Consider the following 25,347-nt stretch of genomic DNA (forward strand, 5'->3'; position numbering starts at 1 on the left):
TAACGACGTGATGATGGCGACGGAGAGCGAGGATACCCGGCCGGCAGCAGAGATGTTCCGGAGCGACGGGGACACGGCGACAGCGATGGAGCGACATCCAGGGCAGCGGTGACGGGTCCGGAGCGGCGGGGACACGTGAGTATTACCTCCTATGCAGCGGTCTTCAATCTGCGGACCTCCAGATGTTGCAAAACTACAACTCCCAGCATGGACCGTTCCTCTCTTGTCCTGAATAGTCAAAGAGTATTTTTTTAAAAGTTCCTGTATATGTTCTGGTCACTTCGGTGTCATGTGATCATCCACATTCCGCAAGATGGCTGCTTGGTGAAGATTACGTCCCATCTGGGGTCATTGAGGTCTCTGCTCCTTCCACATTGTTTTCTGATGTCGGAGCGGCCATCACGACGGAATACACAGTGGAGTAGTCGTGCTGCAAAATAGAAAACACTTGTATGATTACCGTACCATAAACCGTATATACTGTTACATAACAAAGCTTAACTTTTATTCTGTAGGCGGCCTTGGCAGCACCTACCCAGATGGGGACGTGCACTGCCTCTTTAAGTGAGTGACGATGCACAGAGTGAATGCATCACCGCTCACCACGGGACCATGCTGGATATGATCATAGTTTGGGGTTCAGAAACATAAAATAATACCTCCAAACCAGGACGATATATATTTCTACCAGGATAATACCAACATACTGAGAAGGACACTTTTAGGAGGGGCATCAAAAGGACAAGGGCTCAAGCCCCCTTTCTAGTCAACCTGTGCAAGTCCCTGCACCCGGACATGATCTGTATAGTCTAGAAGAGAGGAGTACGTGGTATAGGATGGAGAGACCTTCCACAATGTACGAAAGAAGCTGCTTGCAAAATCATAATAAATTCTCGAAATACAGAAATATGTCCACGTATGCATAGTCATGTCTTCAGATGACAAGTTTCTTCTTCTGAAGGAGTCTCCTCCTCTGCTGACAGGTCTCTTCTTCTGAAGGAGTCTCCTCCTCTGCTGACAGGTCTCTTCTACTGAAGGAGTCTCCTCCTCTGCTGACCGGTCTCTTCTTCTGAAGGAGTCTCCTCCTCTGCTGACAGGTCTCTTCTTCTGATGGAGTCTCCTCCTCTGCTGACAGGTATCTTCTTCTGAAGGAGTCTCCTCCTCTGCTGACCGGTCTCTTCTTCTGAAGGAGTCTCCTCCTCTGCTGACCGGTCTCTTCTTCTGAAGGAGTCTCCTCCTCTGCTGACCGGTCTCTTCTTCTGAAGGAGTCTCCTCCTCTGCTGACAGGTCTCTTCTTCTGAAGGAGTCTCCTCCTCTGCTGACAGGTCTCTTCTTCTGAAGGAGTCTCCTCCTCTGCTGACAGGTCTCTTCTTCTCAAGGAGTCTCCTCCTCTGCTGACAGGTCTCTTCTTCTGAAGGAGTCTCCTCCTCTGCTGACCGATCTCTTCTTCTCAAGGAGTCTCCTCCTCTGCTGACAGGTCTCTTCTTCTCAAGGAGTCTCCTCCTCTGCTGACAGGTCTCTTCTTCTGAAGGAGTCTCCTCCTCTGCTCACAGGTCTCTTCTTCTGAAGGAGTCTCCTCCTCTGCTGACCAGTCTCTTCTTCTCAAGGAGTCTCCTCCTCTGCTGACAGGTCTCTTCTTCTGAAGGAGTCTCCTCCTCTGCTGACAGGTCTCTTCTTCTGATGGAGTCTCCTCCTCTGCTGACAGGTCTCTTCTTCTCAAGGAGTCTTCTCCTCTGCTGACAGGTCTCTTCTTCTGAAGGAGTCTCCTCCTCTGCTGACAGGTATCTTCTTCTGATGGAGTCTTCTCCTCTGCTGACAGGTCTCTTCTTCTGAAGGAGTCTCCTCCTCTGCTGACAGGTCTCTTCTTCTGAAGGAGTCTCCTCCTCTGCTGACAGGTCTCTTCTACTGAAGGAGTCTCCTCCTCTGCTGACAGGTCTCTTCTTCTGAAGGAGTCTCCTCCTCTGCTGACAGGTCTCTTCTTCTGAAGGAGTCTCCTCCTCTGCTGACCGGTCTCTTCTTCTGAAGGAGTCTCCTCCTCTGCTGACCGGTCTCTTCTTCTCAAGGAGTCTCCTCCTCTGCTGACAGGTCTCTTCTTCTGAAGGAGTCTCCTCCTCTGCTGACCGGTCTCTTCTTCTGAAGGAGTCTCCTCCTCTGCTGACAGGTCTCTTCTTCTGAAGGAGTCTCCTCCTCTGCTGACCGATCTCTTCTTCTCAAGGAGTCTCCTCCTCTGCTGACAGGTCTCTTCTTCTCAAGGAGTCTCCTCCTCTGCTGACAGGTCTCTTCTTCTGAAGGAGTCTCCTCCTCTGCTCACAGGTCTCTTCTTCTGAAGGAGTCTCCTCCTCTGCTGACCGGTCTCTTCTTCTCAAGGAGTCTCCTCCTCTGCTGACAGGTCTCTTCTTCTGAAGGAGTCTCCTCCTCTGCTGACAGGTCTCTTCTTCTGATGGAGTCTCCTCCTCTGCTGACAGGTCTCTTCTTCTGATGGAGTCTCCTCCTCTGCTGACAGGTCTCTTCTTCTGAAGGAGTCTCCTCCTCTGCTGACAGGTCTCTTCTTCTGATGGAGTCTCCTCCTCTGCTGACAGGTCTCTTCTTCTCAAGGAGTCTCCTCCTCTGCTGACAGGTCTCTTCTTCTGAAGGAGTCTCCTCCTCTGCTGACAGGTATCTTCTTCTGATGGAGTCTTCTCCTCTGCTGACAGGTCTCTTCTTCTCAAGGAGTCTCCTCCTCTGCTGACAGGTCTCTTCTTCTGAAGGAGTCTCCTCCTCTGCTGACAGGTCTCTTCTTCTGAAGGAGTCTCCTCCTCTGCTGACAGGTCTCTTCTTCTGAAGGAGTCTCCTCCTCTGCTGACCGGTCTCTTCTTCTGAAGGAGTCTCCTCCTCTGCTGACAGGTCTCTTCTTCTGAAGGAGTCTCCTCCTCTGCTGACAGGTCTCTTCTTCTGAAGGAGTCTCCTCCTCTGCTGACAGGTCTCTTCTTCTGAAGGAGTCTCCTCCTCTGCTGACAGGTCTCTTCTTCTGAAGGAGTCTCCTCCTCTGCTGACAGGTCTCTTCTTCTGATGGAGTCTCCTCCTCTGCTGACCGGTCTCTTCTTCTGAAGGAGTCTCCTCCTCTGCTGACAGGTCTCTTCTTCTGAAGGAGTCTCCTCCTCTGCTGACAGGTCTCTTCTTCTGAAGGAGTCTCCTCCTCTGCTGACCGGTCTCTTCTTCTGAAGGAGTCTCCTCCTCTGCTGACAGGTCTCTTCTTCTGAAGGAGTCTCCTCCTCTGCTGACAGGTCTCTTCTTCTGAAGGAGTCTCCTCCTCTGCTGATCGGTCTCTTCTTCTGAAGATAATACTAATCCTAATACTAATAATACTAATCCTAATAATACAATGAATACTTATACTAATAATAGAATTAATACATATACCAATAATACAATAAATACTAATGATAGAATAAATACTTATACTAATAATGGAATAAATACTAATAATAGAATGAATATATATACTAATAATACAATAAATACTTATACTTATAATACATTAAATACATATACTAATAATAGAATGAATACTAATCCTAATAATAGAATGAATACACATACTAATAATACGATAAATACTTATACTAATAATACGATAAATACTTATACTAATAATACAATAAATACTAATGATAGAATAAATACTTATACTAATAATAGAATGAATATATATATACTAATAATAGAATGAATATATATACTAATAATAGAATGAATATATATACTAATAGAATGAATACATATACTAATAATACAATAAATACTTATACTAATAATACAATAAATACTTATACTAATAATAGAATGAATTTATATATATATATATATATATATATATACTAATAATACAATAAATACTTACACTAATAATACAATAAATACTTATACTAATAATACAATAAATACTTATAATAGAATGAATATATATATATATATATATATATATATACTAATAATACAATAAATACTTATACTAATAATAGAATGAATATATATATATATACACTAATAATACAATAAATACTTATACTAATAATACAATAAATACTTATAATAGAATGAATATATATATATATATATATATATACATACTAATAATACAATAAATACTTATACTAATAATACAATAAATACATATACTAATAATACAATAAATACATATACTAATAATACAATAAATACATATACTAATAATACAATAAATACTTATACTAATAATACAATAAATACTTATACTAATAATAGAATGAATATATATATATACTAATAATACAATAAATACTTATACTAATAATACAATAAATACTTATAATAATAATACAATAAATACATATACTAATAATACAATAAATACTTATACTAATAATAGAATGAATATATATATATATACTAATAATATAATACTTATACTAATAATACAATAAATACTTATAATAGAATGAATCTATATTTATATATATACTAATAATACAATAAATACTTATACTAATAATACAATAAATACTTATACTAATAATTGAATATATATACTAATACAATAAATACCAATAATACAATAAATATGTATACTAATAATACAATAAATACGTATACTAATAATACAATAAATACTTACACTAATAATTGAATATAGATACTAATACAATAAATACCAATAGTACAATAAATATGTATACTAATAATACAATAAATACTTATACTAATAATACAATAAATACTTATAATAGAATGAATATATATATATATATATACTAATAATACAATAAATACTTACACTAATAATACAATAAATACTTATACTAATAATACAATAAATACTTATAATAGAATGAATATATATATATATATATACTAATAATAGAATGAATATATATACTAATAATAGAATGAATATATATATATACATACTAATAATACAATAAATACTTATACTAATAATTGAATATAGATACTAATACAATAAATACCAATAATACAATAAATATGTATACTAATAATACAATAAATACTTATACTAATAATTGAATATAGATACTAATACAATAAATACCAATAATACAATAAATATGTATACTAATAATACAATAAATACGTATACTAATAATAGAATGAATATATATACACTAATAATACAATAAATACTTACACTAATAATTGAATATAGATACTAATACAATAAATACCAATAATACAATAAATATGTATACTAATAATACAATAAATACGTATACTAATAATAGAATGAATATATATACACTAATAATACAATAAATACTTACACTAATAATTGAATATAGATACTAATACAATAAATACCAATAATACAATAAATATGTATACTAATAATACAATAAATACGTATACTAATAATACAGTAAATACGTATACTCACACTATCTCGTCTCTGAGAAGGCAAACCTGGATTAAGAAAAAAAGAGTAACTCTTGTAAAAAACTTACAAAACTGAAAATTATAATAAAATTTGGTATTATCTCATACATCAGCTGGTCCTACAACTATGATTTGAAGGTACCCATTCAGTTAAGAGCAAATGGGCCAAGCTGACGGGTTTCGGTGGGACTAACCAACTATCCTCGGTGTATGGGAGTGTACCAACACTTTCCTGACAGGGAGATGAAGGATGGGGGCATGTTGAATTATATTGCCCGATCCTTTTGTTCTCAAGGGAGATAGGACTCCTCCAGAGGTTTCTGGCAGCCACTCATCATGTTAGAAACATATATATTTTTTGTGGCGCCATTCCCTGGTGAAGATAGTCATTGATCTCTTTGGCGAGCAGATCGCTGGAGTGTAAGGATGATAAGTTCCACAGACATCTATGGTGCATTCTGCCTCTCTATACAAGAGGAAAGACACACCCAAGACAATCTTAAGACCCTTTTATATGGGCTGATTATCAGGGGAGGGCGCATACAATAATCCTAAAAATAATGTAAAAGATCTGGCGATGAGCCGACGAATGAGAAAATGGTCTTCCATAAGGTGATCAGATTTTTTGTGGCCAATAAAGTCATCACTATCGCTTGCACATTGCCCTGAATGACACAGCCTGGAGTTGGCGGCAGTATGAGGAAACCATATAGTGGCTGAATGACAAAACGTGGAGGTGGCGGCAGCATGAGGAGACCATATAGTGGCTGAATGACACAGCCTGGAGGTGGCGGCAGCATGAGGAGACCATATAGTGGCTGAATGACACAGCCTGGAGGTGGCGGCAGCATGAGGAGACCATATAGTGGCTGAATGACACAGCTTGGAGGTGGCGGATGCATAAGGGGAGACCATATAGTGGCTGAATGACACAGCAAGGAGGTGGAAACAGCAGCATCAGGGGTTCTGAAAGTGACCCGGTGACAGAGTAATGCGGTGGGTGGCAATACCAGTACCCAGTGACGAAGGTGGGGAAAAAAGGAGAACTTGACATCAGATGTATGGCATCAGGCAGGTGACAGGATCAGAATAGTAGCTGAGGCACATAGGTAGAAGAAAACGGTTTCTTTTGTAAAAGTGTTAGTGTGTACAAGTATTGAGCATTACGTAAAACGGAAGTTTTAATAATATTCTTAGGATCAAATATATGTACCCAAAAAATAGTAGAGTAGGGCCTCACAGGGGAAGTTTTTACCCCCACAGGTTACAATGGACCATACATTGTTCCCTTCCACCTTTTAGAGGTCTTTGCATCACATCAATACTTGGTGGTGTAGGTGGCACATGGTGTTTTTTGCACACATTTCCTCTTGTTTGATTTAAAAAAAAATGTGGGTCCATATATTTTATCCTAAGAATATTAGAATATTATTAAAAGTTACGTTTTACGTAATGCATATCCTCAATACTTGTGCACACTAACACTTTTACAAAAGAGACCGTTTCCTTCTGCTCCCAACATCGCCTCCCACGTCACTCTCCGCATCACTACTTGCCCGCCTAACGGAGGAAGCGGCGCATGTCTCCTCCCCTTCTTGGCTGTCCAGTAGCTGCTGACTGTCCTCTATTGGATCGTCCTCAGTAAATAGTGGAGCTGAACCCACAGCACAAGATACTTCTCTAGGAGAGGGAACAGCATAGGACAAAGGCAATGGGAGGACAGGGACTGCTCCCGAGCCATGCCAACTGAGGGTTGTGTCTGAGGAACCCACCGACTGTTGACTGGGGATGTCAGATGTCACTTGTGATTAAGTGGATGAGCGTGTTAACCAATCGATGACGGCAGATGGGTTGCTGGTCGAGACACGACCGTTAGCTGATAGCGGGAGATCTGGCCTCCCACTGCAACTCCTGCTGCCACTCGCCCCTATTCTGCTGCGACCTCTGCCTGATGAATTTAGGCCTCTGCCACTCCTCTGTGCACATCTTGGCACTTCTCTGCCTGACATACTTAGTGCATATATGGGGGAGGACAATACGCTCCACTACGCTTAAAACAGTATTTGTCTACAACACCAGCCGGTGTGTACTTTTGGCTGTCCTTTCACAGTCTGTAGACCCTTCATATTTTAACAGGAACAAAATGGTACACCGCGTAGATGTACGTATGTAGTATGCACTTATGAGGGCAGAAAAATGTGCTACAGCACACTTAACAGTATTTGTCTACAACACCAGCAGGTGTGTACTTTTGGCTGTCCTTTTACAGTAACTAGGCCCTTCAGACTTTAACAGGAACAAATTTGGGCTTGAGGTGAATCGCTGCTGTAATACACCCACAATTGCACTTTCTCTCTTAATCTCTCTCCCTTCCCTATCTGTGCTTCTAGGCTGGATTTGGACTTGAGGTGAAACGCTGCTGTAAAAAAGCTTTTCTGTGCAACACAAACTGCTCTCGGTCCCTTTCTCTCTGTAATAAAAGGCTGAGGTGACTGGGCGCAAGAACGGCTGCCGATTATATAGGTCTGTGACATCACAGGGGTGGCTGGCTACTGATAGGCTGCATGCTGCATGTGATTCAGGGTCATCCTACCTACCCGCCTTGCCTTCCCGCCTTCCTAGGATTCCTTGCCCCAGATCCTCACATGAGTATCCGCCATTTTAGATGCCCAGACCGCACTAAATGGAGTTTAATGAAGCAATTTGCTCAATCGAATCGTGGCGATATTCGCATTCCTTGCAAATCGAATATTTCCTAAAATTCGTAACAAATTCGGATTCGTCAGATTCGATTCACTCATCCCTAGTGCTACGGGGTACACCAGTGGAAACAATTTTTTTTTAAATCAACTGGTTCCAGTAAGTTAAACAGATTTGTAAATAACTTCAATTTAAAAATCTTAATCCTTCCAGTACTTATCAGCTACTGCATGCGCCACAGGAAGTTCTTTTGTTTTTGAATTTCATTTCTGTCTGACCACAGAGCTCTCTCCTGACACCTCTGTCCATGTCAGGAAATGTCTGGAGCAGGAGAGGTTTGCTATGAGGATTTGCTCCTACTCTCGACAGTTCCTGACATGGACAGAGGTGTCAGCAGAGAGCACTGTGGTCGGACAGAAGAGAAAGTCAAAAAGAAAAGAACTTCCTGTGAAGCATACAGCATCTGATAAGTACTGGAAAGATTAAGATATTTAAATACAAGTGATTTACAAATCTGTTTGACTTTCTGGCACCAGTTGATTAAAAAAAAAATTTCCACTGAAGTACCCCTTTAAGTAGATAGCTGTCCATACAATTCACCATAAGTAAAGAAGAATGGAGCACTCACCCGATACATCTTCCACACGGTACAAACAATCAAGAGATCTGCGCAGGGGAGGAAATGACAAACAAGAGGCGGGGGAGTCTAAAAGGAGGGCTACAATTGTTTCATGCCCGAGTGGCGCTTCATCTGGCCTAAAGTTTGGGCCAGACAAAGCACCACTCCAGCTTGAAACAATTGTAGCCCTCCGTTCAGACTCCCTGACCTCTTGTTTGCTATCTGCCTCACTACACAGATCCCTGGATTGTTTGGGCCGGACAAGGTGTCACTCTGGCGTGAAACAGTTGTAGCCCTCCTTTTAGACTCCCCCGCCTCTTGTTTCTCATTTCCTCCCCTGCGCAGATCCCTGGATTGTTTATACATTGATACCATTGAAATAAAATACAATTTGAAAGATGTATAGAGCGCTCCATTCTGCTCTACTTATGGTGGCTTCGTATGGAATCTCCAGGTTACCGTATATACTCGAGTATAAGTCGTCCCGAATATAAGCCGAGGCCCCTAATTTCACCCCAAAAACCCAGGAAAAGTTATTGACTCGACTATAAGCCTAGGGTGGGAAATACATCATCCCCCCATGTCATCATCCAGACCCCCGTCATTATCACCCCCGTCATCATCACCCTGTCATCATCACCCCGTCATCATCACCCTGTCATTATCACCCTCGTCATCATCCCCCTCGTCATCATCCCCCTCGTCATCATCCCCCCCTTCATCATCACCGCCTGTCAATCCCTTCTCAGTGGTCTTCAACCTGCGGACCTCCTGATGTTGCAAAACTACAACTCCCAGCATGCCCGGACAGCCATTGGCTGTCCGGGCATGCTGGGAGTTGTAGCTTTGAAACATCTGGAGGTCAGCAGGTTGAAGACCACTGCGGCCTTCGTCATCATCCAGACCCCCTTTTTGTTTTCTATTCCCCTCGGTGGGAAGGAAGGGTGAGCTGGTCCGGGCCTTCCATCTTTGGCCATCTATGCTGCAGGGACCGTCCGGTGGGGAGGGTTAGTCGTTCCTGGCTGTCCATCTTCACCGGGAGGCCCTCTTCTCCGCTCCAGGCCTGCCTCGGACTAGTGACGTTGCCTTGATGCCACCGCGCAGGGACGTCACAGACGTCTGCTGCGCACGGACTTCCCTGCGCGTCGTCGTCAAGGCAACGTCACTAGTCCGGGGCCGGCCCAGAGCGGAGAAGAGGGCCTCACGGTGAAGATGGACAGCCCGGAACGACTAACCCTCCCCACCGGACGGTCCCTGCAGCATAAGGGGGTCGAATATGGATGCCCCGGACCAGCTCACCCTTCCTTCCCACCGAGGGGAGGTGAGTAGAAAACAAAAGGGGGTCTGGATGATGACGAAGGCCCCGGATTGACAGGCGGAGATGGACGGCCGGGACTATCCCCTCACAACTAAAGCCAGAAAAGTTTTTTTGTTCACTCAAGTATAAGCTGAGGGGGGTTTTCAGCACAAAAAATTGTGCTGAAAAACTCGGCTTATACTCGAGTATATACGGTATATGTATAAGATTGGGGGGGGTTAGAGACATTTGTTCTTAACTTCTATAGAATATGGTCGGCCATGGAACTCCACCTTGATTTGTATTCTGAGACTAAGGCTCCACATAGACATTTGGTCACCTATTATGTATCCTTTATGATATATTTGAGACTTTACCGATCTCTATGAGGAAAAGAGTCAGGAGTCAAAATGTTTTCCACAGGGGAACACTGAGGAGGTCTGCGGTGGGCAACAAAACGTCATTGTGGAGGTCCGACCTACATGAATAATAATATGAGAATATGGCCAACCTCTCTGTAAACAGTCTGGATGTATATATGTGTAATACACTTCATCTTCTTCCAGATAGTCTTTTCTTTCACGTTCTGAAAATTAGAGAAAAACGATGAGATTCTGGATCTCCTGGTGGGATACAAAAGACGGTAAAATTCTAATAACAGAAAGTCACATTATTCATAAAAGGGAACCACCATTAGATGAGGATCTTTGGCCTTCCAAATCCTATTAGGCCACAAAAGAAACTAATAAAATTGCCCTAAGTGACAACTAGTTGGCAAAATAAGCTGAATGCAGTGCCGGCTCTGCCTATAGGCAAAATAGGTGGCCGCCTAGAGCGCTATCTTTATTGGGGGGCCATCACTCTGCCTGCCGCAAGTAAGTTGCAACCAGCATCAGAACCACTCACTGAGTCAACATAGGGTGTGTCGAGGGCGGGCCTATGGGCGGAGTAAAGAGGGCGGCAAAATTAGCTTTTGCCTAGGATGGCAAAAATCCTTGCAGTAGCCCTTCGTAGACTGGCGTTGGATGATAATATGGATTTAGAAAGGACAGAAAAATATCTATGGGCAATGTACACAGTGGCCCAAGGGAGGTTGCCCCCTTCTGCACCATTATCCAGGAGGACCATGATCCAGGAGGACCAATTTGACTTGCCATGAAGGTAACTACCCAGTCTGGACCAGCTGGTGGAGAAGATACAATGTCTAAGCAATTCCTAGTAGTCGGACGCCTCGTAGATACAGTACTTGAAACTTGACTTGGATTATAGGTCAAACCAGAGGCACCAACCTGCAGACAGCTGCTTCTGAAATGGTGTCACTCAACAGCACAGAGTGGGGTTATTTTAGGCTGGGCGAGATGACACCTATATTGTCCGTCAGGGCTAGTGCAAGGATTTTTGCCACCTTAGGCAAAAGGTAATTTTACTGCCCCTTGACTCCACCCATTGGTCCACACTTTGACACGTCCCACCTAACTACTGGGGTGACACACTGTAACAAACCTCCTCATCATGTCATCTCCTTACTACTGGGGTGACACACTGTAACAAACCTCCTCCTCATGTAATCTACTTACTAGTGGGGTGACACACTGTAACAAATCTCCTCCTCATGTAATCTCCTTACTACTGGGGTGACACACTGTAACAAACCTCCTCCTCATGTAATCTACTTACTAGTGGGGTGACACACTGTAACAAACCCCCTCCTCATGTAATCTCCTTACTAGTGGGGTGACACACTGTAACAAACCTCCTCCACATGTAATCTCCTTACTACTGGGGTGACACACTGTAACAAACCTCTTCCACATGTAATCTCCTTATTACTGGGGTGACACACTGTAACAAACCCCCTCCTCATGTAATCTCCTTACTACTGGGGTGACACACTGTAACAAACCCCCTCCTCATGTAATCTCCTTACTACTGGGGTGACACACTGTAACAAAACCCCTCCTCATGTAATCTCCTTACTACTGGGGTGGCTAATTTGATGCCTATTGCTGCGGGCAGAGCTGCGCCCCAGTCATGAGTGCGCTCTAGGTTGGCTGCTTATTTTGCCTATAGGTAGAGCCGGCCCTGACTAAACCTGAAAGAAAAGATTCCAGCACTATGTAACCTAATCCGGTCAGCAGAACATTGTATCGACCATTGTTTCATGAGAACCCAAGGAAAGGAATATATCTCACTGGGGTTGTTCTGGAAAACATAGTAGAGCCATAGACCGGCCTGTAACTCAACATTAGGAGGTCTCATCAGTAGTGGCAGAGATATTACAGCACCTGTCCTCAATAAGGAAGACAAGAGTCTCTCTAATACCACTTAAAGGGGTACCCCATCCCTAGACATCTTATCCCCTATCCAAAGGATATTGGATAAGGTGTCAGATGGATAAGATGTCCAAGCTGCGGGACCCCCCCCCCCCCCGCGATCTCTGTGCAGCACTTGGCGTTCATTTAGGTGCGGAGGTCGTGATGTACCGCCACCCCACCCTCCTGATATCACGTCGCGCCCCCTCAATGCAAGTCTATGGTAGAAGTCGCCACGCCTTAGACTTGCATTGAGGGGGCGTGGTCATGACACGTCATGACCCCCGCCGCCTGCTCCAAGCTTTCGGAAAAAATATGTTCTGAATGCTGTGGCAGTGGAGTACCCCTCTACTGTATGGGGGGGGGGGGGGATTTATGTGGGCCAACGTCTCAACCCTCGGTTTGGCTAGTACTATCTGTCTAAAAATCGGTACTTGTTAGTTTCATAATATATCATTACCAGGATTAGGGCTTTTTTTTTCTTCTTCTAAAGGGATGAATAAAAATTCTGACTGCCTGCAGCCACCACTAGGGGAGCTGTGTCCAAACATAACCAGCTTCTGTTGAAAATCTAACCTGTCTTCAGTAAGCTCATGAGCTCCCCCTAGTGGTGGCGGCAGGCAGGCAGAATGTTATAATCGACATCTAAGGTGGCCGGACAGGAAGCAGGGAATCTGGAGCTCTGTATCAAGAAATGTGAATAGTGACCCCTATAGGCCGTAAAATATATTGGCACATATATGAGATATATGAAAAAAAACACATTGAGGAGATTATTTACACAACGTTTATACTGTCCAACCTGTGATGGTGTGCTGCTGGTGAAGCTTGTGTCTGCACATGAAGATCAGGAGAACCGAGAAGAGCAGGAAAAGGAAGAAGACCCCGACCAGAATCCAAATAGTCATTGGAGCCATTTCACCCGGTGATGTTTGTGGCCGTTCTGCGAGAACAAAGCTGAGCTTCAGAGAAACAGTCTTTCTACTTTCTGGGGACCACCTTCTGATGACCCATCTTGTACTAGTCTGCATCTATTATTAGTATGGGCAAGCAGGGGGTGCTGTAAATGAAAAGTGTGCACAGATGGGCCTTTTACTTAAAAAGTCTTCCAGCTGCCCTCATGGTTCTTCTGTATTCTTCTCTATGATACGAATTTGCTTCCCAGAAGACCGGAAGGTTTTCTAAATTAGGATTTAGAACATCCTGTGATCTCTTGTCCATGTCTTTAAAGGGGTTCTCCGCCCCTAGACATCTTATCCCCTATGCAAAGTATAGGGGATAAGATGTTTGATTGCTTGGGGTCCCACCGCCCGGGGCTACCGTGATCTCCCGGCATTCATTTACAGTGTCAGGCGCAGCGCCGGAGCCTTCTTGTGACATCACAGCCATGCCCTCTCAATGCAAGTCTATGGGAGGGGGGCGTGACATCCGTCACGCCCCCCTCCCTTAGACTTGAATTGATGGGCCATGGCCGCGACGTCATGAGCCTCTGCCTCGCATCGTCAGTCATCCAGCACGGAGCGAAGTTTTCTCCGTGCACCGGATGTCTGGGGTGCCGCAGCCGTGATTGCGGGGGTCCTCAGAGGCGGGACCCCTATGATCAGACATCTTATCCCCTATCCTTTGGATAGGGGACAAGATGTCTAGGGGCGGAGTACCCCAGTGATGTAGGAGGATGAGCAGATATCTCACATATGTATGTGAAGGTTTTTGGAGGTTCTCCTGATTGGACATACTGTAGATTATATACCAGTAATTCCCAACTGGGGCATCATGTCAACCACTTTCACCTCCTTACACCCCTCGTCACCCCTGTACACCCTACTGACACCCCTCTGTCACCCCTCTACACCCTTCTGTCGCCCATGTATAACCCTGTGTCACTCTCCTACACCCGTCACCCCTCTGTCACATCTGTTCTGTAAAGGGAGGAGACCAGGGCCAAGCTTCCTACCTATAGGGTGGTCCTACATACAGATAAGCTAGTTACAGGAGGGAATAATCCATGTAAGTAGAAAATAGTAGGCACGGCACTGCCACGTATACAAAGTCCCATGAGGTAGTGTGAACACAGTCCCGTACCTGTGAACCCTGGTTCGGTCTACTCACAGTGCTCAGTCCTCCAGAGCAGCAGCAATGCATAACTTGAGAAGGAAGAAACGAGGAGGCACTTGTGGTTTTGCCAATGCTTTAATCGGGTGTGGTCACAGATGCAACATAGGCCAACGGGCCGTTTCACACTCACATGCACTTAATCATGGCCATTCCAGGAGGGTCCTACCTACAAGGGCAAACTTACTACAGGGGTCCTACATACAGAGTGCAAGCTATCTACCTGGGGTTCTACATACAGAGTGTCAGCTACCTACAGGGGTCCCGGCATACATACAGGGTGCAAGATACCTACAGGGGCTCCTACATTCAGGAGAAAAGCTACTTACAAGGGGGGTGCTACCTACAGGGGATCCATCCTTCAAGGTACTTAGGAGGGAATCTGAAAGAATTTGTGGGGGTGGGGAGTTGTCTGGGAGGCATTTGGGTTTGTGGGGGAGGCTGACGACATTGTGTGTGTGGGGGGGGGGCTGGAGGCATTGTGTATGGAGGAGGCGGGAGGCATTGTGTGTAGAGGAGGCGGGAGGCATTGTGTATGGAGGAGGCAGGAGGCATTGTGTGTAGAGGAGGCGAGAGGCATTGTGTGTGGAGGAGGCAGGAAGCATTGTGTGTGGAGAAGGCGGGAGGCATTGTGTGTGTAGAGGAGGCGAGAGGCATTGTGTGTGGAGGAGGCAGAAGGCATTGTGTGTGGAGGAGGCGGGAGGCATTGTGTGTGTAGAGGAGGCGAGAGGCATTGTGTGTGGAGGAGGCAAAAGGCATTGTGTGTGGAGGAGACAGGAGGCATTGTGTGTGGAGGAGGCAGGAGGCATTGTGTGTGGAGGAGGCGGGAGGCATTGTGTGTGGAGGAAGCAGGAGGCATTGTGTGTGGAGAAGGTGGGAGGCATTGTGTGTGGAGGAGACGGGAGGCATTGTGTGTGGAGGAAGCGGGAGGCATTGTGTGTGGAGGAGGCAGGAGGCATTGTGTGTGGTGGAGGTTGGAGGCATTGTGTGTGGAGGAGGCGGGAGGCATTGTGTGTGGAGGAAGCGGGAGGCATTGTGTGTGGAGGAGGCAGGAGGCATTGTGTGTGGAGGAGGCGGGAGGCATTGTGTGTGGAGGAGGCGGGAGGCATTGTGTGTGGAGGAAGCGGGAGGCATTGTGTGTGGAGGAGGCGGGAGGCATTGTGTGTGGAGGAAGCGGGAGGCATTGTGTGTGGAGGAGGCGGGAGGCATTGTGTGTGGAGGAGGCGGGAGGCATTGTGTGTGGAGGAGGCAGGAGGCATTGTGTGTGGAGGAGGCGGGAGGCATTGTGTGTATAGGAGAAATGGGAGGACGATGCTGGAAAAGTGCGGAGTCTAATATGTTTGTGTTGCAGGTTGTGCGGTAAAGAATTGTGGCTGGAAGAAAGAGTCATGACTGTCTGGGCCAGATGAAGAAGAAAAGGTAAAGTGAGCGACTCTGATCAGAGAAGATGTCATCTATGTATCTATATTGCAGCACTAGCATAGCAGACAGGAATTGGACATTGCTTATTTAAAAAAAAAATTTGTTGTTTGGAGGCATTGTGTATGGAGAAGGTGGGAGGCATTGTGTGTGGAGGAGGCGGGAGGCATTGTGTGTAGAGGAGGCGGGAGGCATTGTGTATGGAGGAGGCAGGAGGCATTGTGTGTAGAGGAGGCGAGAGGCATTGTGTGTGGAGGAGGCAGGAAGCATTGTGTGTGGAGAAGGCGGGAGGCATTGTGTGTGTAGAGGAGGCGAGAGGCATTGTGTGTGGAGGAGGCAGAAGGCATTGTGTGTGGAGGAGGCGGGAGGCATTGTGTGTGTAGAGGAGGCGAGAGGCATTGTGTGTGGAGGAGGCAAAAGGCATTGTGTGTGGAGGAGACAGGAGGCATTGTGTGTGGAGGAGGCAGGAGGCATTGTGTGTGGAGGAGGCGGGAGGCATTGTGTGTGGAGGAAGCAGGAGGCATTGTGTGTGGAGAAGGTGGGAGGCATTGTGTGTGGAGGAGACGGGAGGCATTGTGTGTGGAGGAAGCGGGAGGCATTGTGTGTGGAGGAGGCAGGAGGCATTGTGTGTGGTGGAGGTTGGAGGCATTGTGTGTGGAGGAGGCGGGAGGCATTGTGTGTGGAGGAAGCGGGAGGCATTGTGTGTGGAGGAGGCAGGAGGCATTGTGTGTGGAGGAGGCGGGAGGCATTGTGTGTGGAGGAGGCGGGAGGCATTGTGTGTGGAGGAAGCGGGAGGCATTGTGTGTGGAGGAGGCGGGAGGCATTGTGTGTGGAGGAAGCGGGAGGCATTGTGTGTGGAGGAGGCGGGAGGCATTGTGTGTGGAGGAGGCGGGAGGCATTGTGTGTGGAGGAGGCAGGAGGCATTGTGTGTGGAGGAGGCGGGAGGCATTGTGTGTATAGGAGAAATGGGAGGACGATGCTGGAAAAGTGCGGAGTCTAATATGTTTGTGTTGCAGGTTGTGCGGTAAAGAATTGTGGCTGGAAGAAAGAGTCATGACTGTCTGGGCCAGATGAAGAAGAAAAGGTAAAGTGAGCGACTCTGATCAGAGAAGATGTCATCTATGTATCTATATTGCAGCACTAGCATAGCAGACAGGAATTGGACATTGCTTATTTAAAAAAAAAATTTGTTGTTTGGAGAAAATTATTTGGTAGTGGTGTCCGGGGAAAAGAATGTTATACTGAGGAGGGCCCCGAGCTGAAAAAGGTTTGGAAACACTGGTCTGGATAACTTCTATAGGTTATAATACTGTGCTTGGTGCTTGCACTGCAGCTGCCTGGTACAGATATTCTGCCAGGAACAGCTGTCACTATACTTAGATTTATAGAAAACTCTTTACGTTCTAGATGTGACTTTTCTGCTCCACTGCCATTACTGGCTAATAATAGATGTGCTTTGATCTACAGGACGGAACAGTCAGAGAATGACATAAACGGAAAAAATACAGCCTAAACATTTAGTTTTAAACATTTAGTAATTTACTTTAAAACCTTGTGCTTTTAATACCATTTTATCTACAAGGTTACTATGACTATCATAAGTACATAGAGCAGAGGTACCTTCGAGCCTAGGGACTCATGAAGACTTCTTGTCTTGTCTTACTTCAATACCAACAAAAAAAAACTTAAAGGGGTATTTCAGGCAAAAACATCTTTTCCCCTATCCAAAGGATCCAACGGGGATCCAACCGCTGGATCTCCATGCAGCACCTGCACGAGACTGGAGACGTGACGAGACTGGAGACGTGATGAGACTGGAGACGTCACGAGACTGGAGACGTGACTAGACTGGAGACGTGACTAGACTGGAGACGTGATGAGACTGGAGACGTGACGAGACTGGAGACGTGACTAGACTGGAGACGTGATGAGACTGAAGACGTGACTAGACTGGAGACGTGACGAGACTGTAGACGTGACTAGACTGGAGACGTGATGAGACTGGAGACGTGACGAGACTGGAGACGTGACTAGACTGGAGACGTGACTAGACTGGAGACGTGACGAAACTGGAGACGTGACGAGACTGAAGACGTGACTAGACTGGAGACGTAATGAGACTGGAGACATGATATCACGCCCCCTCCCATAGACATGAATAGAGGGGGCGTGGCGTCACATCTCCAGTCTCGTGACATCTCCAGTCTCGTCACGTCTCCAGTCTCGTGACATCTCCAGTCTCATGCAGGTGCTGCACGGAGATCCCAGCGGCGGAACCCCTGCAATCAGATTTCTTTGGATAGGGGATAAGATGTTTTTGCCTGGAATACCCCTTTAAAAACATTCTACAACACAGTATGACCATGTCAGGTGACTTACCTTGGACAGAGACAAATGTCATAGCCTGGAAAACCTTATAGTTGTTTTGTTGGGTCCTTATTTTTTGGGTGCACCTGTAGGCCCCGGTTACATTCTGGTCAACACTTGCAAATCGTAACTCAGTGTCGCTGACCGAGAAGCCAATGATGGTTTTATTCTTGAAGAAGGTCGTGTTGGTTTTATCGTAACTTAAGTGACTGTGACACCGCAGAGTCAGGGGGTCCCCTATATAGATGATCGGAGGAGATTGAAGGATCAGACGCCCTGAAACAGGGAGAACATCAACAGTAAGAGGCGACAAAAAGCTCAAAACACTGACAAATGCTTGTTCCCTATCAAAAGGATGGGGACAAGATGTTTGATCACGAGGATCCCGTCACTGGGGACCCTTACGATCTCGACTGTGGCATCCAAGACATCCGGTGCACGGAGCGAACTTCGCTCCATGCCGGATGACTGGCTCGTGACATCATGGCCGTGCCCCCTTAATGTATGTCTATGGGAGGGAGCGTGACGTCCATCATGCCCCCTCCCATAGACTTGCATTGAGAGGCGTGGCCGTGACGTCAAGATCCTCCGGCGCTGCACCAGACGCTCTAAACAAACGGTGGGTGCAGCAGGAAGATGGTGAGAGTCCCCAGCGGTGGCACCCCCGCCATCAGACATCTTATACCCTATCCTTCGGATCCCCTGTGAAAATGAAGAATTTAGGGTAACACCAGCATTTTAGCGAAAACATTTTTTTTTCATTTTCACATCCAACTTTAACGAAAGTTCGTCAAACACCTGTGGGGTGTTAAGGCGCACTATACCCCTTGTTACATTTTTATTTGCGTTTATGTCAGAACCGCTGTAAAATCAGCCACCCCTGTGCAAATCACCAATTCAGGCCTCAAATGTACATAGTGCGCTCTCACTCCTGAGCCTTGTTGTGCGCCCGCAGAGCATTTTACACCCACATATGGGGTATTTCCGTATTCAGGAGAAATGGCGTTACAAAGTTTGGGGGTCTTTTTATTCCTTTTACCGCTTTTGAAAATTGAAAGTATGTTAGTGTAAAGAATAAAAAACATTTCCACTAACAGGCTGGTGTAGCTCCCAACTTTTCCTTTTCATAAGAGGTAAAAGAAGAAAAATCCCCCCAAAATTTGTAACACAATTTCTCCCGAGTACGGCGATACCCCATATGTGGCCCTAAACTGTTTCCTTGAAGTGCAACAGGGCTCCAAAGCGAGAGAGCGCCATGTTCATTTGAGGCTTAACTTGGGGATTTGCATCTGCCACCAAAATACCCTACGGCAGTGTTTCCCAAACAGGGTGCCTCCAGCTGTTGCAAAACTCCCAGTATGCCTTGACAGTCAGTGGCTGTCCGGCAATACTGGGAGTTGTTGATTTTCAACAGCTGGGGGGGGGGGGGGCAAACATCCAGCTGTTGCAAAACTACAACTCCCAAAATGTATGGTCTGTTGTTGCATGCTGGGAGTTGTAGATTGCAACATCTAGAGGCACTCTGGTTGCGAAACACTGAGTTAGGTAACAAATTAATCTGTGTTTCGCAACCAGTGTGCATTCAGCTGTTGCATAACTACAACTCTCGGCATGCATTGACAGCCAAAGGGCATGCTGGGAGCTGTAGTTATACAACAGCTGGAGGCACACTACTACATTGCCCAGCATGCCCTTTGGCTGTTTGTGCATGCTGGTTGTTGCAGTTATGCAACAACTGGAGGCACAGTTTTTCATAGAAAAAAAGTGCCTCCAGCTGTTGCATCACTACAAGTCCCAGCATGCACAAACAGCCAAAGGGCATGCTGTAGTAGTGTGCCTCCAGCAGTTGCATAACTACAGCTCCCAGCATGCCATTTGGCTGTGCATGCTGGGAGTTATTGCTTAGCAATAGCAGGAGGTGAACAACTCACCTCCTGCTGTATCCTGCCGCCGCGACTGGGGATGCTGCTGCCACCTGGGGACCTCCGCCGGCACCGCTGACTCCAGAGACCCTTAACATCGATGCCAGGGACCCCCGCCTGCCCCGATGGACAGGTAAGGGAGCCCCGACTTGCCTTATCGCCACCCGATCAACTCCCAGCAGGCTCTGTGATTGAACGGTTGTCCGGACCGATCAATCACGCGATCGTGAGATGGCACCCGTGCATCCTCGCTCCTGCTGGTAAAGGGTGATAGGTGGCGTCTCGGACACTGGTGAATTTACCAGCGATTTGAGTGGACCCCTCCCCCCCAGAGGTTTCTGCAGGCATCCCAGTCCGGTCCCCGCCTGGCGAGCTGCGGATACCGGAATTCCCACAGGCATACAGGTATGCCCTTGGTCCTTAAGTACAAGGGCGTCAGGGCATACCTGTACGCCCTTGGTCTCTAAGTGGTTAAGATGAGAGTCCAGTTCAACTTACCGCCAATCACATCCAGTCTGACTGGGTCACTTTTCAAGGCCTTGTTGACCCAACATTGGTATCTCCCGCTATTCTCATAGGACGCTTGGTCTATACTGATCCTCTGCTCATGGTGGGGCAGTAGTTCACCATCTTTGGACCAGTCGTACCTTGGGTTCTCCTGAGTCGCAGATCCGATGTTACAGGATATTGTCACCGATTCGTATAGAAGGATAATCCTCCAGTTGGGTGTGAAGGTCACCACTGGTTGGACTTCAGTTCCTTACCAAAAATAAAAACCAAGACATATAGGGGAGGAATATCATTGTTGTCTTTGGTAAGTGGGTTTTGAAATAATAATAATTTTTTTTTAAATAATGACATCATAGCCCCGCCCCCTCATGACATCACGCCCCACCCTCTCAATGCAAGTCTATGGGAGGGGGCATGACGGTTTTCACTTACTTCTATTAAAAAATCTTAATCCTTCCAATAATTATCAGCTGCTGAAGTTGAGTTGTTCTTTTCTGTCTGGCAACTGTGCTCTCTGCTGACATCTCTGCCTGTCTCGGGAACTGCACAGAGTAGAAGAGGTTTGCTATGGGGATTTGCTTCTACTCTGGACAGTTCCCGAGACAGGCATCATCAGAGAGCACTGAGGCAGAAAAGAACAACTCAACTTCAGCAGCTCATAAGTACTGAAAGGATTAAGATTTTTTTAATAGAAGTAATTTACAAATCTGTTTAACTTTCTGGAGCCAGTTGATATATATAAAAAAAAGTTTTTTCCTGCAATACTTTTAAAGTTTTTAAAATGTATTGTGTCATATTATGGTCCTTGCCCACCCTGGTAACATCAGACTGTTGCTGCTCGGTTGGTTTCAGCCCTTGGCTGTCCGGGTATGCTGGAAGTTGCAGTTTTGCAACAGCTGGAGGTCCACAGTTTGGAGACCACTGATCTAAGGAAGTGCCGAAATGGGCGAGTGAGGGAAGACCGCCTGAGGATGTGCGTTATTGTAGATCTCTAGTGGAGCGGTAAGTGGCACGGACCACTGCTCTTCTGTTTCCTTTCATTGCACAAGTATCAGCAGTATGCAAATCATAAAATCTGCGAGTAAGACTTTGCCCAGGTGCAGCATATACATCTGTAAGAATCCTACACAGCGCAGATCTCCATTGTGCAAAGACCCCCAACTTTAACCCCTTTGGATCGTTCCAATTTTCCGATCAGGACAATGTTCACATTAATCCTTTAGATGCCAATATCAAAGTTGATCGCGGCATCTAAATGTGCTGATTAGCCCAAAAGAACTAATCGGTATCACCATGGCAAAATTACGGGGTTCCGATAAGGATGGTTGGAGGGTTCCTATCTGCCTCCTTGCCATCCGATCGGCGCTCCTTCACTGTAGGCAGCCTCAGCAGACTGTAGCAATGGAGCGAGGTTAACACCGATTAATGCTATGCGGATGGCACAGTATATGCAATCATAAGATTCCATGTACGAGATTAAAAAATTGTGAATTAAATATATAAAAAATTTGTAATAATTAAATGTGAATTAACCCCTATCCTAATAAAGTTTGAATCACCCCCCTTTTTCCATTTTTACAAAATAACATAATGGATAAAAAAAATTAACATAATCATATTTGGCATCGTCCCGTGTGTAAATGTCCAAACTATTAAAATATAACATTACTTTAACCGTATGGTGAATGGCGTAAACGTAAAAAGATACCATAGTCCAAAATGGCAATTTTTTTGTCACTTCATTTACAATAAAAAAAAATTATCAAAAATTATCAAAAAGTAAAAAGTCACATCAAAACAAATAAGGTACCAAGAAAAACTACAGATGCGATGCAAAAAATTACCCTCACTTAGTCCCGTATACGAAAAAATTTAAAGTTATAGGGGTCAGAAGATGACAATTTTAAACATACAAATTTTCTTACAAAAAGTTATAAATATTTAAAAATAGAAAAATAAAATAAAACCTATATAAATTGGATATCCTTGTAACCGTATGGACCTATAGAATAAAGATAAGGTAAATAATAATGATAATGCTAAATAATAATGATAAATAATAATGCTAAATAATAATGATAATGATAAATAATAATGATAAATAATAATGATAAATAATAATGATAAATAATAATGATAATGATAAATAATAATGATAAATAATATTGATAAGTCATTTTTATCGAAAGGGGAACCGTGCAGAAATGAGTTACAAAATAATTACAAATAATATATATTTTTGTTTCCCTCTAGATTTGGTGGTGAAACGAACAATGTCATTACAAAGTACAATTGGTGGCGCAAAAACAACAACGAGCCTCATATAGGTCTGTAGGGGGAAAAGTAAAAGCAAAAGTAAAAGGGGTTAACATTCTATTTTAATAGTTGGGGCATTTCCGCACGTGGTGATGTCAATTTCATATTTATTTACATAATTTTATTTGAAAAACTTTTATTGTGGAGGGGCTCCGATCAGCTGGGGGGCACTCTGCTTGGACAACACTGGACTAGACAAACAAACACCATCAATATAACCTGCCCTGAAAACAACCAGACACAACAAAAACCAGGCCTGGACCCCTCAGTGCTGCCGAAAGCTGAAGAAACATTAAGCAGAAGAAGATTAGATGGAAGGAATTCTCCCCCATGTGTAATAGATACTCACCACACCGATTTGTTGCCGCTGCTGTAAAACATAAAACAAGAGCGGTCAGTAACCAGACCGGACAGGGCAGGGGCGTCCTGACTATTGTTATATAATTTGTTATATCTATATCTATCTATCTATCTATCTATCTCATATCTATCTATCTATCTCATATCTATCTATCTCATATCTATCTATCTATCTCATATCTATCTATCTCATATCTATCTCATATCTATCTATCTATCTCATATCTATCTATCTCATATCTATCTATCTCATATCTATCTATCTATCTATCTCATATCTATCTATCTCATATCTATCTATCTCATATCTATCTCATATCTATCTATCTCATATCTATCTATCTCATATCTATCTCATATCTATCTATCTATCTATCTATCTCATATCTATCTATCTATCTATCTATCTATCTCATATCTATCTATCTATCTTATATCTATCTATCTCATATCTATCTCATATCTATCCATCTCATATCTATCTATCTCATATCTATCTATCTCATATCTATCTATCTATCTATCTCATATCTATCTATCTATCTCATATCTATCTCATATCTATCTATCTATCTCATATCTATCTATCTATCTCATATCTATCTCATATCTATCCATCTCATATCTATCTATCTATCTCATATCTTTCTATCTCATATCTATCTATCTATCTCATATCTATCTATCTATCTATCAGGGTGTGGAGGGATAAGACACAGATGATACTCACAGAGGATGAGGAGGAGTATCGGAACCCTCATGTTTCTGCCCCATTCGCACTATAAATGATTTCTCTTCTTTGTGGTGAAGCAGATTGTTGTTTCCGGTCTTATATCTGTGGTGAAGATATTTACATTGTTTATCGGAAGGTTTCACCAGGGGGCGTCCCTGTTGTGGCCACAATCACCTGACTAGAGGGTGACCGAAATCCTTTATTATTCTATATCTATTACTCATCAGTAGATAATAAACCTCATACTACAGGAACAGCTATTCATATAATACTGCCAAGAACCAGCCCCTATATAATGTCTGAGAGGTGTCACCGCCCCGCCCCCTGTATGACATCACTGATATAATATAATAGTAATATAATGACATGTGATCACAGCCCCGCCCCCTGTATGACATCACTGATATAATAGTAATATAATGACATGTGATCACAGCCCCGCCCCCTGTATGACATCACTGATATAATAGTAATATAATGACATGTGATCACAGCCCCGCCCCCTGTATGACATCACTGATATAATATAATAGTAATATAATGACATGTGATCACAGCATCGCCCCCTGTATGACATCACTGATATAATATAATAGTAATATATAATGACATGTGATCACAGCCCCGCCCCCTGTATGACATCACTGATATAATATAATAGTAATATAATGACATGTGATCACAGCCCCACCCCCTGTATGACATCACTGATATAATATAATAGTAATATAATGGCATGTGATCACAGCCCCGCCCCCTGTATGACATCACTGATATAATAGTAATATAATGACATGTGATCACAGCCCCGCCCCCTGTATGACATCACTGATATAATAGTGATATAATGACATGTGATCACAGCCCGCCCCCTGTATGACATCACTGATATAATATAATAGTAATATAATGACATGTGATCACAGCCCCGCCCCCTGTATGACATCACTGATATAATATAACAGTAATATAATGACATGTGATCACAGCCCCGCCCCCTGTATGACATCAGTGATATAATATAATAGTAATATAATGACATGTGATCACAGCCCCGCCCCCTGTATGACATCACTGATATAATTGTGGTGGCCCAGTATGGGAGATGTTACCCGGTACCCTTGCTGTCCTGTCAGGCAGCCTCCTTCAGTGTCCCTAGGGCCCCTTGTACCTATATCCCCCCCTGTACATATGTTCTGCAGTGTATTGTATTATAAAATGTCTTGTATCTGTGGTAGCCCAGTACGGCATGGTGTTGTCTTGTATCTTTC

General features: G+C 44.3%; 1 protein-coding gene across 1 annotated transcript; it reads right to left on the bottom strand.

The window, feature by feature from the left end:
- Positions 1-331: 331 nt before the first annotated feature.
- LOC130294985 (low affinity immunoglobulin gamma Fc region receptor III-A-like) lies at positions 332-24,179 on the bottom strand. The gene is made up of 8 exons (XM_056545142.1): positions 24,074-24,179; positions 23,333-23,353; positions 20,656-20,916; positions 18,248-18,511; positions 13,140-13,280; positions 10,537-10,611; positions 5,411-5,436; positions 332-430 (listed from the first exon to the last, which is right to left on the bottom strand). The coding sequence occupies exons 1-8, from the start codon at positions 24,102-24,104 to the stop codon at positions 332-334; spliced, it is 918 nt and encodes a 305-aa protein (XP_056401117.1). The 5' UTR covers positions 24,105-24,179.
- Positions 24,180-25,347: the final 1,168 nt, after the last annotated feature.

This window comes from Hyla sarda, chromosome 11 (assembly GCF_029499605.1).
Source record: "Hyla sarda isolate aHylSar1 chromosome 11, aHylSar1.hap1, whole genome shotgun sequence".
Taxonomy (NCBI): Eukaryota; Metazoa; Chordata; class Amphibia; order Anura; family Hylidae; genus Hyla; species Hyla sarda.

Excerpts from the sequence above, each read along its gene's own strand:
- LOC130294985 (XM_056545142.1), bottom strand. The coding sequence starts at position 24,104 with ATGAGGGTTCCGATACTCCTCCTCATCCTCT. Across the intron at positions 20,917-23,332 it reads AGCGGCAACAAATCGGTGTG|GAACTGAAGTCCAACCAGTG; the intron begins GTGAGTATCTAT and ends ATTTTTGGTAAG. Across the intron at positions 10,612-13,139 it reads CCAGCAGCACACCATCACAG|AACGTGAAAGAAAAGACTAT; the intron begins GTTGGACAGTAT and ends TCTAATTTTCAG.